General features: G+C 37.4%; 1 protein-coding gene across 1 annotated transcript in view; it reads left to right on the forward strand.

The window, feature by feature from the left end:
- HOMER1 (homer scaffold protein 1) overlaps nucleotides 1-12,939 on the forward strand; it is a 93,814-nt gene that overhangs the window by 28,213 nt on the left and 52,662 nt on the right. The window contains exons 3-5 of the mRNA XM_044446728.1: nucleotides 2,442-2,573; nucleotides 5,543-5,635; nucleotides 12,203-12,342. Coding sequence (XP_044302663.1) covers nucleotides 2,442-2,573; nucleotides 5,543-5,635; nucleotides 12,203-12,342 — 365 coding nt within the window. The remainder of the gene's footprint in view (nucleotides 1-2,441; nucleotides 2,574-5,542; nucleotides 5,636-12,202; nucleotides 12,343-12,939) is intronic.

The following is a 12,939-nucleotide window of genomic DNA, read 5'->3' on the forward strand; positions in this document are numbered from 1 at the left end:
CCTGCCTGTCTTTATCATTGCACATGTTGCTTCAGTCTTGTGTTTCCTATAAGGAGTTGACAGTTGCTGGTGGGAAGCACAATATTTCTCTTCACCTGTTCAGTTTCCTAAAACTAGTTTAGGTTGCAATCCTGTACCCAATTACCTAGGAGTCAAAGTTAATGGGACTTACTTTGAGTAGCTATGTGTAGGATTTAACTGTTAATGATCCATGGAGCAGATGTGTTCCTAGGGGTTAGTTTGCTGTGAGATAGAGGAATCTGATGGTTTTATTAAATGGATACAAAATCCTTCAAAAGGATTGGGGTCTAATGGGTGGAAGCAGTTAGATTTTCTAAGCTGAATTTTGATGTTGTGGTGATGGAGTTTCTCTTGGCAGTTGCCATTTTGATGTTAATTTGAGCAGGAGGCAAATTTGCACCCTCACTTTTTCCTTTGAGTGGTCTAATACACTTCTGTGTCAAATCATCATTTGCCAGTGTGTTTGCCATAGTTTGATCAGTGTATTATGGCCATAATGGAGTTCAGCATTTTTTGCTGTCTAAACATGCATAGGATTGGGCTTTAAATTCTTTAACGTCTTTAAATTTTTATCTCCAATTGCTGCTCAGAGAGAGTAATTGGATTTCCTTCTTCACCCTGAAAAAAGCTGTCTGAGGTCCTCTTTTTGTTAGGTTTTTTCCAGGGAAAAATGAATAAGGACCTCAGAGCTTCCTAGTCTGAAACTTCCAAAAAGTTTTCAGAAGTATTACAGTAATCCAAATGGAATCAGGCTTATCAGAACTATAATCAGGCTATCTTTGTCTGCAAAGTTGGTGTGCTGCTGATGTAACTGCAGACCATGATTTGGTGGCAGTTGAGGACTGAGTCATATTTTAAAACCCACCAAAAACATAGCTTGGTGTAGTGTATGACCTAAGCCACCCTGGAACAAAAAGTTTTGTGAGAGAGTTGCATTATGATCTCAACCAAAACAGACTCCCAACCTCTGGGCTACACTGCCACAGAGTCTTTTATTATAACTGGGTGGTTCAGGAAACCAAGACAGCATATAATGAGTAGAGATTATTTTAACCCATGGATAGCCCAGTTTACATTTTGCAGCACTTTCTAGTTACTGCCTTTTAGCCTTCTGATTGTACCATGAACCCATCTATTTTGTAGCCTGAAACTAAGCAGTCAGAGGAAAGCTGAAGTTCTTTAGTTGAAATCTAATGCATTTATAGTTTTAGAAATAACATAGGGACTTGTTTTTCAATGTTTTTAAAAAATCAGCTTACACTATGAATTTACAAAGTAGAGTTAAACCAGAAGTGAGGACTTTCAGGTCTAAATTGGGTGAAGGGTCAAAACTGGGGAATGACCCGGGGGGAATTCACAATATTTAGGGGTCCTTACCATTCATGACAAAAGTGGCTTTTTAACTTGATTTTTATTGTTGCTGCAAGGGTAGAGTTTTTTGTTCTGTTTTGTTTGCTTTTAATCTGGAATTCGTTAGAATGCTGCTATATGGAACATTCTAGGGGTGACCAGGATAAGTTAAATTTTATCTTAAATGTTTGTTAATACATTTATTAAGTTAGTATGAAATAGAGGAACTACCTTAAAGGAAGTGTTGAAACATAAAAGCCTTGCCTGATAAAACAAAAGGCCTATCTGGTACAGCATCCTGTTTCACATAATAGGCATTCAGGTCACATCATCAGAATTCTGTTCTTTTAGACATTATTGCCCATTGGTGGGCATAAAGTTGACCTCCAGATGTTTTGGACTTCAGCTCGCTACTAAAATTCCTAACTATTACTTGCTGGCACGGCATTCTACAAGCTGAAATCCAAACTATATTTGTGGATTTACCATCTTCCCATCAGTTAGTTGTCCATGGGATCATACGTTTACAAGAGTAAGAGGGTCTGAGTCCCCTGCTGACTGCATTCTTCTGTTCACATGTTGGGTAAATGTCTGTAATGTGCATAGGCTCCCACTGGTTCACACAGTGTTTTTAATCACAGGGAAAACTGACATGTGTTAGACATTCTGCTGGTACATTGATAGTAGAAGGGGTTAGATACAATCACGCTTTTTTGCTTTTCACCTGATGACAGTGGATAATATTATCAAATAAATAATAGTTATTGAATAAGGATTATGGAGATGTAATATGAAATACATGTTGCTTACAGGTGCCTGTCATACAGTTTTTCTAGTGACGAGTAGTGGATTTTCATAGCTGGCAACTCATATTTTAATTTGCTACTGTAGCATATTCTCTATGTGCATTTTGCCACAGTTACAAAACTGTGGTTCTGAATTTAGAAAAGTGATCATTGCATTTATTTCCTCACACATATACCTGCACCCAACAATAATAAAACAGTGTTCCTAGGGTAGCTTTATGACTAGGTTTTACTTAGTTTAATTAATACCTTTTTTTTGTACAGGCAATAATAAATAGCACTATCACTCCCAACATGACATTCACAAAAACATCACAGAAGTTTGGTCAGTGGGCAGATAGCAGAGCAAATACAGTTTATGGCTTGGGATTTTCCTCGGAACACCATCTTTCAAAAGTAAGTAGCACTATACAATTGTTTGCTTAGTGTTGCCAAAGAATAGGACATGTTCATATAATGTGCAACATAAAACTGCGAGATAGTGTGTTGTATGGTTGAGAAAATGCTGCCCCAAGTCTTCCTGAGGAAACATAGAGGATACCCCTGTATTTCTCCAGTTCATATCAGTAAAAGTAAATTAATATGTACAAAATTTAACTTTGAGAAAAATAGCTTAACATAAACATCAGCCTATTCTTTTTCATCAGCTTTTCAAAGAAAAGCATCTTTCTCTTTTGATTGTGAGCTCTTTTCTAAAGGCTACAATAGATTTTAATCAAATCTAAATAGTTAAAATAGCTAAAACCACTAACCATTTGTCAGTAATACCCTGGCTGCCAAAACCAAATCAAGTCAAATTGTTGAGTTCCTGTAGCTTCCTGAAACTTGTCTAGATTTGGATGTTGACTGTTTTTCCAGGGAATGACATTCCAAAGTTATATGGCAACCAGTACCTGTGCCTTATTTTCATTTGCTGTTTTGTCTTGAGGGCTTTCTTATATAGTCTTAGATTACAGGACAAAAGAAAAATGAAGAAGGTGACTATGTGTGTGTTGGGGTGGACCTAATACAAGTTTCACAGGCCAGTGATTGGTTTTCTTGGATTAACCAGGTCATTGGGCCTGAAGACTGTAATATCTTCAGCCTTGTCTGGATTTTGTTTCATTTGGTTCATTCGCATCCAGTCACTGATCATGGCTAAAAAAGACCAAAACCGGAGGCTGGATAAAGAGGCAAGACTGAGCTATAGTGTATCACGACACTGAAATTACTATCCACCAGCTCTCCATGTAACTTTGTTCAGTGTTCATAAGTACTTCTAAACATCTGTAGCTCTCAAATAAAAAGCTCTTCCCTGCTAAAAATCACACTCAAACAGTCTGATGAATAACTTCCAGGTTCTTTCCTTTGGATGAAAAGAGTATTTGAATCCTGTGAGGGCCACTGTAGCAGGGATGAAATTCCAGCTGTTTTTGCTGCAAGAGAAATTTGCTCGTGGACACTTAGTAAATTAGGGTTTAACACCATGGTTCATTCTGCAATAGTTCTGTAGTTTAACCCACCTCAGACACTCCCTTAATTTGGTGAGATGACTTGTCTAACCCATTATTGACTTACTGTTTATTCTTATAGACAGCAGCTCAAGGGTCTTGGGCAGTCTTTTCCTTCTCCTACTAATGATACTCTTAAAGGGAGATACTAGGCTTGAACTTGGGCTCCTCTATATGCAAAGCCAAGTTTTACCACTGACGTCCAGTCCTTCTCATCTAAAACTGTATGGTCTCTGTGCAGGAAGAGTGGGTTTCTACATAAAGCCTGCATATGCTACATATCTTTTGCAGGGTGGTGGACCATATTTTGTCTGCCAGTTGCCTAAAACATTGCTAACAAATCTTTTTGATCCAACTGACAAAAGTAAGCAAGAACTACTCAAACGCTGACTCCAGTTATGTGAATGGGAACTATCTGAAACTGAAGACCAGGGCCAGAAAATAGAAACTTCACAATGCACCTTAGAGCAGCACTAGGAAAAGATTTGAGAATAAGATTCTTAAAACCTTTGATAGGTTATACTGTTCTAATATTTTAAAGATGTTTGTAAAATGACACCAAAATGTGGTCTGTATTGAATGCAGTGTTACATATGGATAAACAACTGAAAACTGGAAGGATGGCCTAGGAAACACTGACTTTCTCATACATGCTCTGTTATAACATGTACCCATTCTAGAGAAAGCTATAAAATCTGAGTTCTGAAGATCTGAGTTTCAAAGGGAATATTATGTTTGGAACTGTTTAAACTGCCTTTTTATTTAAATTGCCACAACAGATGGTTCTGTAGGGAAACACAAGCACTGAAGTAGTTAAAATGAAGCAAGTGGGAAAAGTAAATACAAACCAAGACTTGGACTGGGCAGCAAAGATGGTCTTGGGCAAATCACAGAAGGATTTTTTTTAAAAAAATGTATTCTTCTCCCTCAGTATCCTCCACTGGATCCTAGGAATTCACCCTTTCCCCTCTGCTCACTATTATTCACCTTGTGAATAATGTGTGCAAATCAGAGACTGCAAGCAGGAACATAAACAGGAGTGACAGAATGTATGTACCAAACCCTGTGCATAACAGAATTATTTCTTAATATGCAAAATGTTTGGTGCCAAAGTTTCCTTTCCTCCTAGAGAAGGAGGCTTTCTCAAATTCCAGAAAGAAAATCTGGATCAAATCTGGATCTCAAATTCTGGAAAGAAAATCTATATCGAATCTAAAGAATTTGAAGATAAAATGCTTTGATGTAAAAGGCCTTTTAAAGAAGGGCCTGTACAGGATCAGGAAAAACTTTTAAAGCAAAATATGTAGACGGTTAGCAAGATACATTCCGAAAATAATTAATACTGAGATACTGCAGAAAAATATATTAAATCAGTAAGGTACAAGTTCCCTTATCCAACTCTAGGCAGAAATGATCAGCCAATACCATAATTCAGTAGAAATCCAACTTGGATGCAGTTCAGAAAATCAGTAGTATTTAAGTGTGCCAGAAGCTACCAGGCTCCTGAGCAATTTTCCACTAACCAGAAAGGGACAGACAAGACTGCGTCTTTAGTACCTTAGGCTCTGGCTCTGTTTAACTAATATTCCTGAAATTGAGTCATGTAAATGAATATCTTGGCTAGTAAGTAGATAGAAAATATTACTATGAATACAGGCGAGCTTACTCTTCAGGCTCAGCCTAGCTTTCAAATACTAAACAGATCTGCTACAATTCATTTTGCAGACAGGTTGATTTTTCAACAGTTATCTCAGCTATTTGTTTCTGATTCTTTCTGAACCACTATTGCGGATAAGTATATCCAAGTACAAATGTTTCCTTTTTCCAGAACAAAAAAATGTGTAGAATGCATAATCACATAATCTTTGCCTTCAGTTTGCAGAAAAATTTCAGGAATTTAAGGAAGCTGCACGACTAGCTAAGGAAAAATCCCAAGAAAAGATGGAATTAACAAGTACACCCTCACAGGTGCGTTTTTTGTTTTTTGTTTTTTTCTCATCTCTGTTCAGATTGGATTCTGGATGCCATCAACTGCTTTAAAAATGTGGCTTGTTTTATTTATTATGTTTGGATGTTGGAAGCTCACATGCATAGTTTCATGGAGATTGCTTCCATTCCTGTGCTTGCCATGTCCATTAAACACTGGGGAACGCTGTGGCTGTTTCTTCTCTAGGGTTTATGTGGGACTATATATCCAGTTTAAACAACAGTAATCTCTCTTACATGAATAGGAGTAATCTAACCTATCTAATCTATGCATTTCAGTTTGGCTAATAGTGTGGGATAAAAGTCCCATAAATAAATAAGACTGTCAATGAAACATTGCTCTGGATCTTCACCTCTAACAGGAGTACTTCTATTCAAAATGTATCTAGGTAGCTCTCTCCTCTTCTAGCATACTGTAAGCTGTAAGTATATAAAGCAGGGTCTGTAAAGAACCAAGGAAGGTTGGCAGAAGCAGGCAGTGATTCTGGGACAATGACTAACTGGGGTGGTAGGTGAGAGGTTAGGAAAGAACATAGTGAGGATTTTAGGTGGGTGTGAGACATCAATCATAAGAGGGGCATCAACTTAGCAAAGCTGAGGAACAGAGCAGTCCAAGTTCTTTGGCTGTGCTTAGGTACACAGGAAGATAGTTGGGTTTATTCTGTCCTAGCAGTTATTTCTGTGCCCTAGGGGTTTGTCAGGGAGGTTATGGGACAGCTCAGAGGGATCCCCAGGTAAGTTTGGGGAACAGGCAACTTTGCAAGCAAATATAGAGCCTTGCATATTGTATTTCTTATTTATTGCATTTTATATCACCCAGCAGTAGAGGCTTTCTACTCTATTTATAAAACTTAATCATAAGATTTTAAGAGTATAGAAATGAGGCATGAGGCAGTACAGAAATGATGATGATATAACATCATAATGAAATGTGATACAACATCCTCAAGTTTAAAGTAGAATAAAACCAAAGTAAAAGAAAAATATTCCTGGAGGTATAGGTATGTGGCTACTTAAATAGGCAAGGGAAAGCAAGGAGGTCCTAAAGACCCCAGTGTGTTTCACCTAACAGTAACTTATGCCTTTTGCATTGGTTTCCACACCTATAACTACTTATCTTTCTGCAGCTCCCATTCCTTTCCTCTTTTTTCTGTTCCTTGATCTGCCACTCCCTTCCTGCCTTTGCTTTTGTCTTCTTGGTGCTCCTTTTTATCTTTTCACTTCTTTTGTCATTCCCAATCTCTTGCTATCTTTCCTATTTCAGTTTTCCCTTCTCTACCTCCTCCTCCTTCCCAACCCTCCTCCTCTTCCTTGTTGCTCTACACATAGCCAAAAGCCAGGATACTCTTTTGGTCTTAATGGTCAAAAGGCAAATTGTGCTGTGAAGGAGCAGTTTTTCAGACCAGTCTCCTCTGCTCTGTTTGGTCTCTGTTCCTTAGCCTCTCTACCATGAGCATATGCACACACAATTTTCCTTTGCTCTTCATTCTGAGAGCTTTTATAGACTCATAGAATAGTGGACTTGGAAGCTAGTAAGGGGCCAGTAAAACTTTTGGGTCCAAACTCCCTGCTCTAGGTGTGGGACTCCCAAGTTTCTGTCTTCCAGGGTATTAGCTGTTATCACCCAATTTTGTATCATTTGAAAATCTGATAAACATTCCCTGTACCTCCTCATCCAAATTATTAATATGTTGAAGAGCACTGGGCCCAGGACTGAACTCTATGGTACACCACTCATTATCTAATTTTAGTTTGAGAAGGTGCCATTGGTAAACACTTTTTGAGTCTGATTCTGTACCCAGCTGCGTACCTACCAGGTAGTTGTTCCATCTAGCCCACTTGTAGTTAGCCTGTTGGTCAGGCTATCATGGGGCATTTTGCCAAAAGCTTTTGATGAAGCCATGATATATTACATCCACATCACAGTCTACCAGGCAGGTTACCCGATTTAAAAAATAGTCTGGCAGGATTTGTTCTTGAGAGATCCGTGCTGGCTTCTAGTGATCACTGTATTGTTTTCAAGGTGCTTGCAGATTGCTGCTTTATAATCGGCTCCAGAATTTTCCTAGGAATCAATGTCACACTCACATGTCTGTAGTTCCCAGGGCCCTCCCTTTTTCCCTTTCTTAAGATAGCAACAACATTAGCCCTTCTCCAGGCATAAGGCCCTTTACTATTCTCCATGACTTCTCAAATACAATAAACAGTAGCTCTGAGAGTTCTTCTGCCAGTTCCTTTATTGCTCAAAGATGCAGTTCACTGGGCCCTTTTAATTTACACACTGAGTATCTAGAGAACTTTCTCGTGTATGGGTGGTGCTACATGATGATAGTTGCTCATTTCTGAACATTGGAAATACAGAGAATTATAAAAGTTATTCATAACCTTCTATATATTCCGGTTTCCCTTTCTTGTTAGGAGCAGGGAGATTTGCTTAGATTTTTGACACTTCTCAAGCAGCCTAGGGATTTATAGGATTGTGTAACTAGCTTACATCATCATTTGAATTAAAGCTCAGGAACTGCTACAAGAATAATTTGGAATTTTTTTGGTCATATTTAAGGTAGCATGGATATTATTAAAAGTGTTTTCCCTGTTAAAGATCTATGAAAGACAAATAAATATTCCACAAAGTTACTGCACAAGTCTAATCTGTTTTAATTAAATCTCTGTTCAGACATGGTGCCTGAATGCATGAAGATACAAAGTGTGTAGGTGACAGCAGCATATGCACCAGTTTCCAGTGTCTTTGTGCACACCAGCTCCACTGCCATCACACCATTTTTTTTTGCTTCAGGAAGAGGGTTTATAAGTGGGTTCCCCTGATTGTGTTAAAATCTCCATTTATACCTGAATGCACAAGGATTGAGAATGAAGGAGGTAGAGCCGGTATATGTGAGGATACTGAGGCTAAGGATGGTATGTGTAGCCCTGGACATACACATTTCTTCTCTTCTCTCATTGAGACTGAATGCCTGAATAAGTCAAAACATTCCAGCAAAATCTGAAAAAATGTTATCATTTTGATATCTGGATGTTTCAGGTATTTTAAGACTTTACAAGAGTTTTCAAAGTGGTTAAATGAAATGTGTGAGCAAAAGTGCCTAGGTTCACTACTCTCGGTAATCACATCATCCTCTACTCATGGAAAGAGACTTTTGTATCTATAGAGGCTGTCCAAGTGATTAAGAGTTCTGGGAGTGGTTCCTAATGAGGCAAATCCACATGCAAACCCTTCAATTAGAAAAACTGTATAACTCTGCCAGAAAATCAGGCCTAAGTCATGTGGATTGTGTACCGCATCTCACCTTCTTTTCCATAAACAATAATAATCTGTTCACAAGTGTGAATGCAGGTCCATTCTGAATGATATTCAGGATTTTGATTGGATCTTATTTCTTATGCATGGCCAACAAAATATTTCAGAATGCACGCAAAATGTTGATTTGCATGGTGACCAAATAATGCAGATGGGTTTACCCGTATTGGAACTCATAGTAGTGGATTTTCTGATATAATTATTTAAGATATTTATTAGATTCTTGCTGTTATTGATCTTTGTCTCTTACTGGTACATTAATTTAAATAGCCATTTGAAATTTTCCTATAAGCCTTCTGACATTGCCAGTTTAAGAATAATTGTTTGAAAGCTTAGGTTAAATACGCACAGTGGCTATTTCAAAATCATTAGTTTTCTTCTAAGCAGTTTGACTCAATCTGCATTGCAATATAAAGTTTACTTGCCTTCTGTGACCTGGTTTTCACATCATGGCTGCAAATCTTGGGTTATTTAACCCATGATCTGTGGAGGCATGTGCTAGCTGTAAGTCATTTCCATTTTCTATAAATAACCTCTGATGGGACCAATCGTGTGTGAACCAAGACCACTGGGTCATTTAGGAGCCAAGCAACCCAGTGGTTAACCTTTGGCTTGTTGGGTTCATTGCTGGGTTGTTTAGTCCCTAGTCCCTCTAGTTCTTAGTTACAGGGGAAATACAGAAAACAACCATTTAATAACTATCTCTTAGTAGTCAAACTATCTTAGATTACTAATAATGTAGTGTGATAAAAAGTTATGATACCTAATCATCGCTCTGTAGTAATGGTTTCTTTCATCTAAATGGAACACAACAGATCACTTCCTCTTCTCCATATACTTGTACTTGGTTCAAGTAACTCCTTCATTACTTGAGTACCTAAGTGCACAAAGAGTACCTAAGTGCACATTACTTGAGTACCTAAGTGCACAAAGGGTTCATGCATTAGTCAGAACAGTATGCAAACACTAGCTTCCATGGGCCTGTGATCCTGAATCACTTTGTATTTAAAGGGTAGCAGATATCTCAAGCAATTTCTCAAACAAGGCATCTAGAGACGCTCGTATTTTTATGACTTTGAATCAAGTTACTAGGAACATAAGAAATCCAACAACATGCTATTTGAATTGTAATTTTTTAACATCAGAGGGCTTTATCATATAACTAACACATCCTTCATAATGTACCATAAATATAATTAATGTGAAATGCCACCATGCAGAAATCAGCATCACATGCAGTCCTCTTTGAAAGCATTATGCTCTTCCTTCTTGTTTGGATCCTTTTCCTCAGAACTTAAGCAAAAACAATTTAGTTGTAATTTTTGGCTGTTCATGTAGGACCATAAACTAGTGAATCACTGAACATCATATTCATCTTTAGGTGTACACAATGTAGCTTCCATTTTGTGCAAAATGCCTTAGTAGATGATACAGTTTATTAAATATTCTAACTGGACAGGAAAAAGTATTCCAGCCAATGTAATTTTTGTTCAAGTATTGGCAGGCTTTTGATCTCTCCTAGTTAAAAAAGAAAGCCTACCACATCCTAACATATAAAGAATTTAAGTCATTTAATCACATTACATCCATTATGCAAACATCAGATCTGCACTGTGGGTTCCATATGTATTGAATATGTACTGAAATTCTAGTACATTTGATCCATCTTTAAGCTGATGTATAAAACTCTATTTCTAGCAAGTTGGTACAGGAAGAATGATTTAAAATTATGTATATAATACAGCTCGATGAACATCTTAAAAAGTAACAAATGTAAACTACTCCTTTAATAACTGGAATATGCACTTTTGTATATAAGTTATATAGGACATATAGGTGATGAAAATGGGACTCCTGCATATCTCTGTTTTCAAAAGAGCATTAGGACACTAACTTGTGCATGTTTAAGGAGAGAAAAAGACTTCACACAACCAATATTTTCTGGCTAGAGGTTTTGTGAGTTGTATGATTTTTTTCTGTCTATACCTGTTATATAGGATTGCTCCCTTAATACATCCCAAGTTATTTAAAGTACTTCTGTACTGCTCAGAACATGGGTGATTGTACAAACCCTGTCAACCAGTGAAACATTGAAAACGTGTACATCTTTCTCTTCACGGAGACATGAAGTTTATGCTAAAACATTAGCTAGAAAGATGGCATTTATGTATCTAGAGCCCAAGGCACACTGATTATTAGTGAAATCTGAAACATGTGAAGTTTTTCATTTGATTTCATGGCATAGGATGTAGAAGCCAGCACTGTAGCTATCTATGCATAAAACCAGAAGGCTCTAATGGGTCACATTGGCCATTTCCTATTGAAAGTAAATCCATCCATCCATGCATCTCCTATAGAGCACTTTTTGTAATGTACACAAGGAACAGGTGAGCTGCCAAAAGATGCTTATAGAGCAAATAGCTCAATATTATTGCACAGCAAACCAGGCCAAAATGTAGCAGGTAAAACAGATAAAGATAGAAAGCCTATGCATATACTCTGTTTCCTTTCTGAGGTTGTTAGTAGTTTGAACTAGGATCAATTATTTACCAATCCCACATATAGCCATCGCGTTTAATGGCATGTGTTGCGCTCTTAGGTTTAGTTTTATTGAAATTGTTTTAGATGTTTAAACTGTTTTACATTTTTGTAGATTGGAATTTTAAATTCTTAAATTTGATACTGCAATTTTATATTATGTTTTATTGTATCTATCCATATTTTGTATTGTGTATCTTTTTTGTGTGTTTTTGGAGAAATTATTATCAACTGCTCAGAGAGTGATTTTGCTATTGGGTGGTATAAAAACCAAGAAATAAAGTGATTTATTCAGTGATTGGTCAGACCCTGAGCAATCAGACCCTGAGCAATATCCAGACAGTGTTCTCTTGTGTGGCATTTCTGTTTAAAAAAGAAAAATTGAATTGTGTTTGCATGGCTTTGCCACTACCACTCCAAAGAGTCATGGGAAGGGAGAAAGTGCTGTGTCAAGCAGAAAGAGACATTTCCCCCATTGTACGCTGATAAGTGGGATGTGGGGAAGGGTGTCCTTTGGTTACAGTCCTCTAGACATCATTTGGTTTTCTAAACTAAATGTGTTAAAGCCCAGTAGGAACATGTCACTCCCCCCCAATACCTATCAAGTGCATGATAGCAGCAGATTTTGTTTTATCCTTGGGATTATATTTTATAGAAGACACAACATGTAACCATGACTTTCTTTCTTTAAGGAATCTGCAGGTGAAATTCAATCTCCTCTTACACCTGAGAGTATTAATGGGACAGATGATGAAAGGACAACCCCAGAAGTGACACAAAACTCAGAACCAAGGGCTGAACCAACCCAGAATGCATTGCCGTTTGCGCATAGGTACAAATTCCATTCACAAGTCCTTATTAAATAATACACATGCACTATATTGCCAGGATGGTCAGTTTTTCCTCTTTCTTTATTTTTTGGTTTAAACTTAAGGCAAAGTTTTTTGTATGGGCCTATATCCAAAGAAAGGATATCTGTGTAATGAGTGTTGTGAAGGAGCCACACATGCCATTCAGTTTGCTTACTGTTTTCCTTCAAAGAAGGCACTGTTCAATTGAAAAAGAAGCTTAGCTCTGCCAGTGCAGATGTTTTCTCTCCTATGTATATATCCAGTCAGTATATCCCAACCATAGCTTTTTCTTACAACAGAGAAAAATAAATGCAGTGGGTTACCTATTTTTGAAGTCCAGAGTATCTTAGTTGGAAACAATTTTTCAGTAAAAGCACTTTATTACTGTTTTTTCACATGAAGCAATATTTAAAGACATAAGTCTTCTAGTGCAATTAATAGCTCTATTATTTTATTATTATTATTACGTTTATACCATACTTTTCTTTCTCTTGCAAAGAACCCAAAGCAGCTTACAAATTGTCTTCCTCTCCATTTTATCGTAACAAAAACCCTGTGAGATGGGTTAGTTTGAAAGC

The sequence above is a fragment of the Varanus komodoensis genome, unplaced genomic scaffold (genome assembly GCF_004798865.1).
Source record: "Varanus komodoensis strain SLA01 unplaced genomic scaffold, ASM479886v1 scaffold5, whole genome shotgun sequence".
NCBI classification, from domain to species: Eukaryota; Metazoa; Chordata; class Lepidosauria; order Squamata; family Varanidae; genus Varanus; species Varanus komodoensis.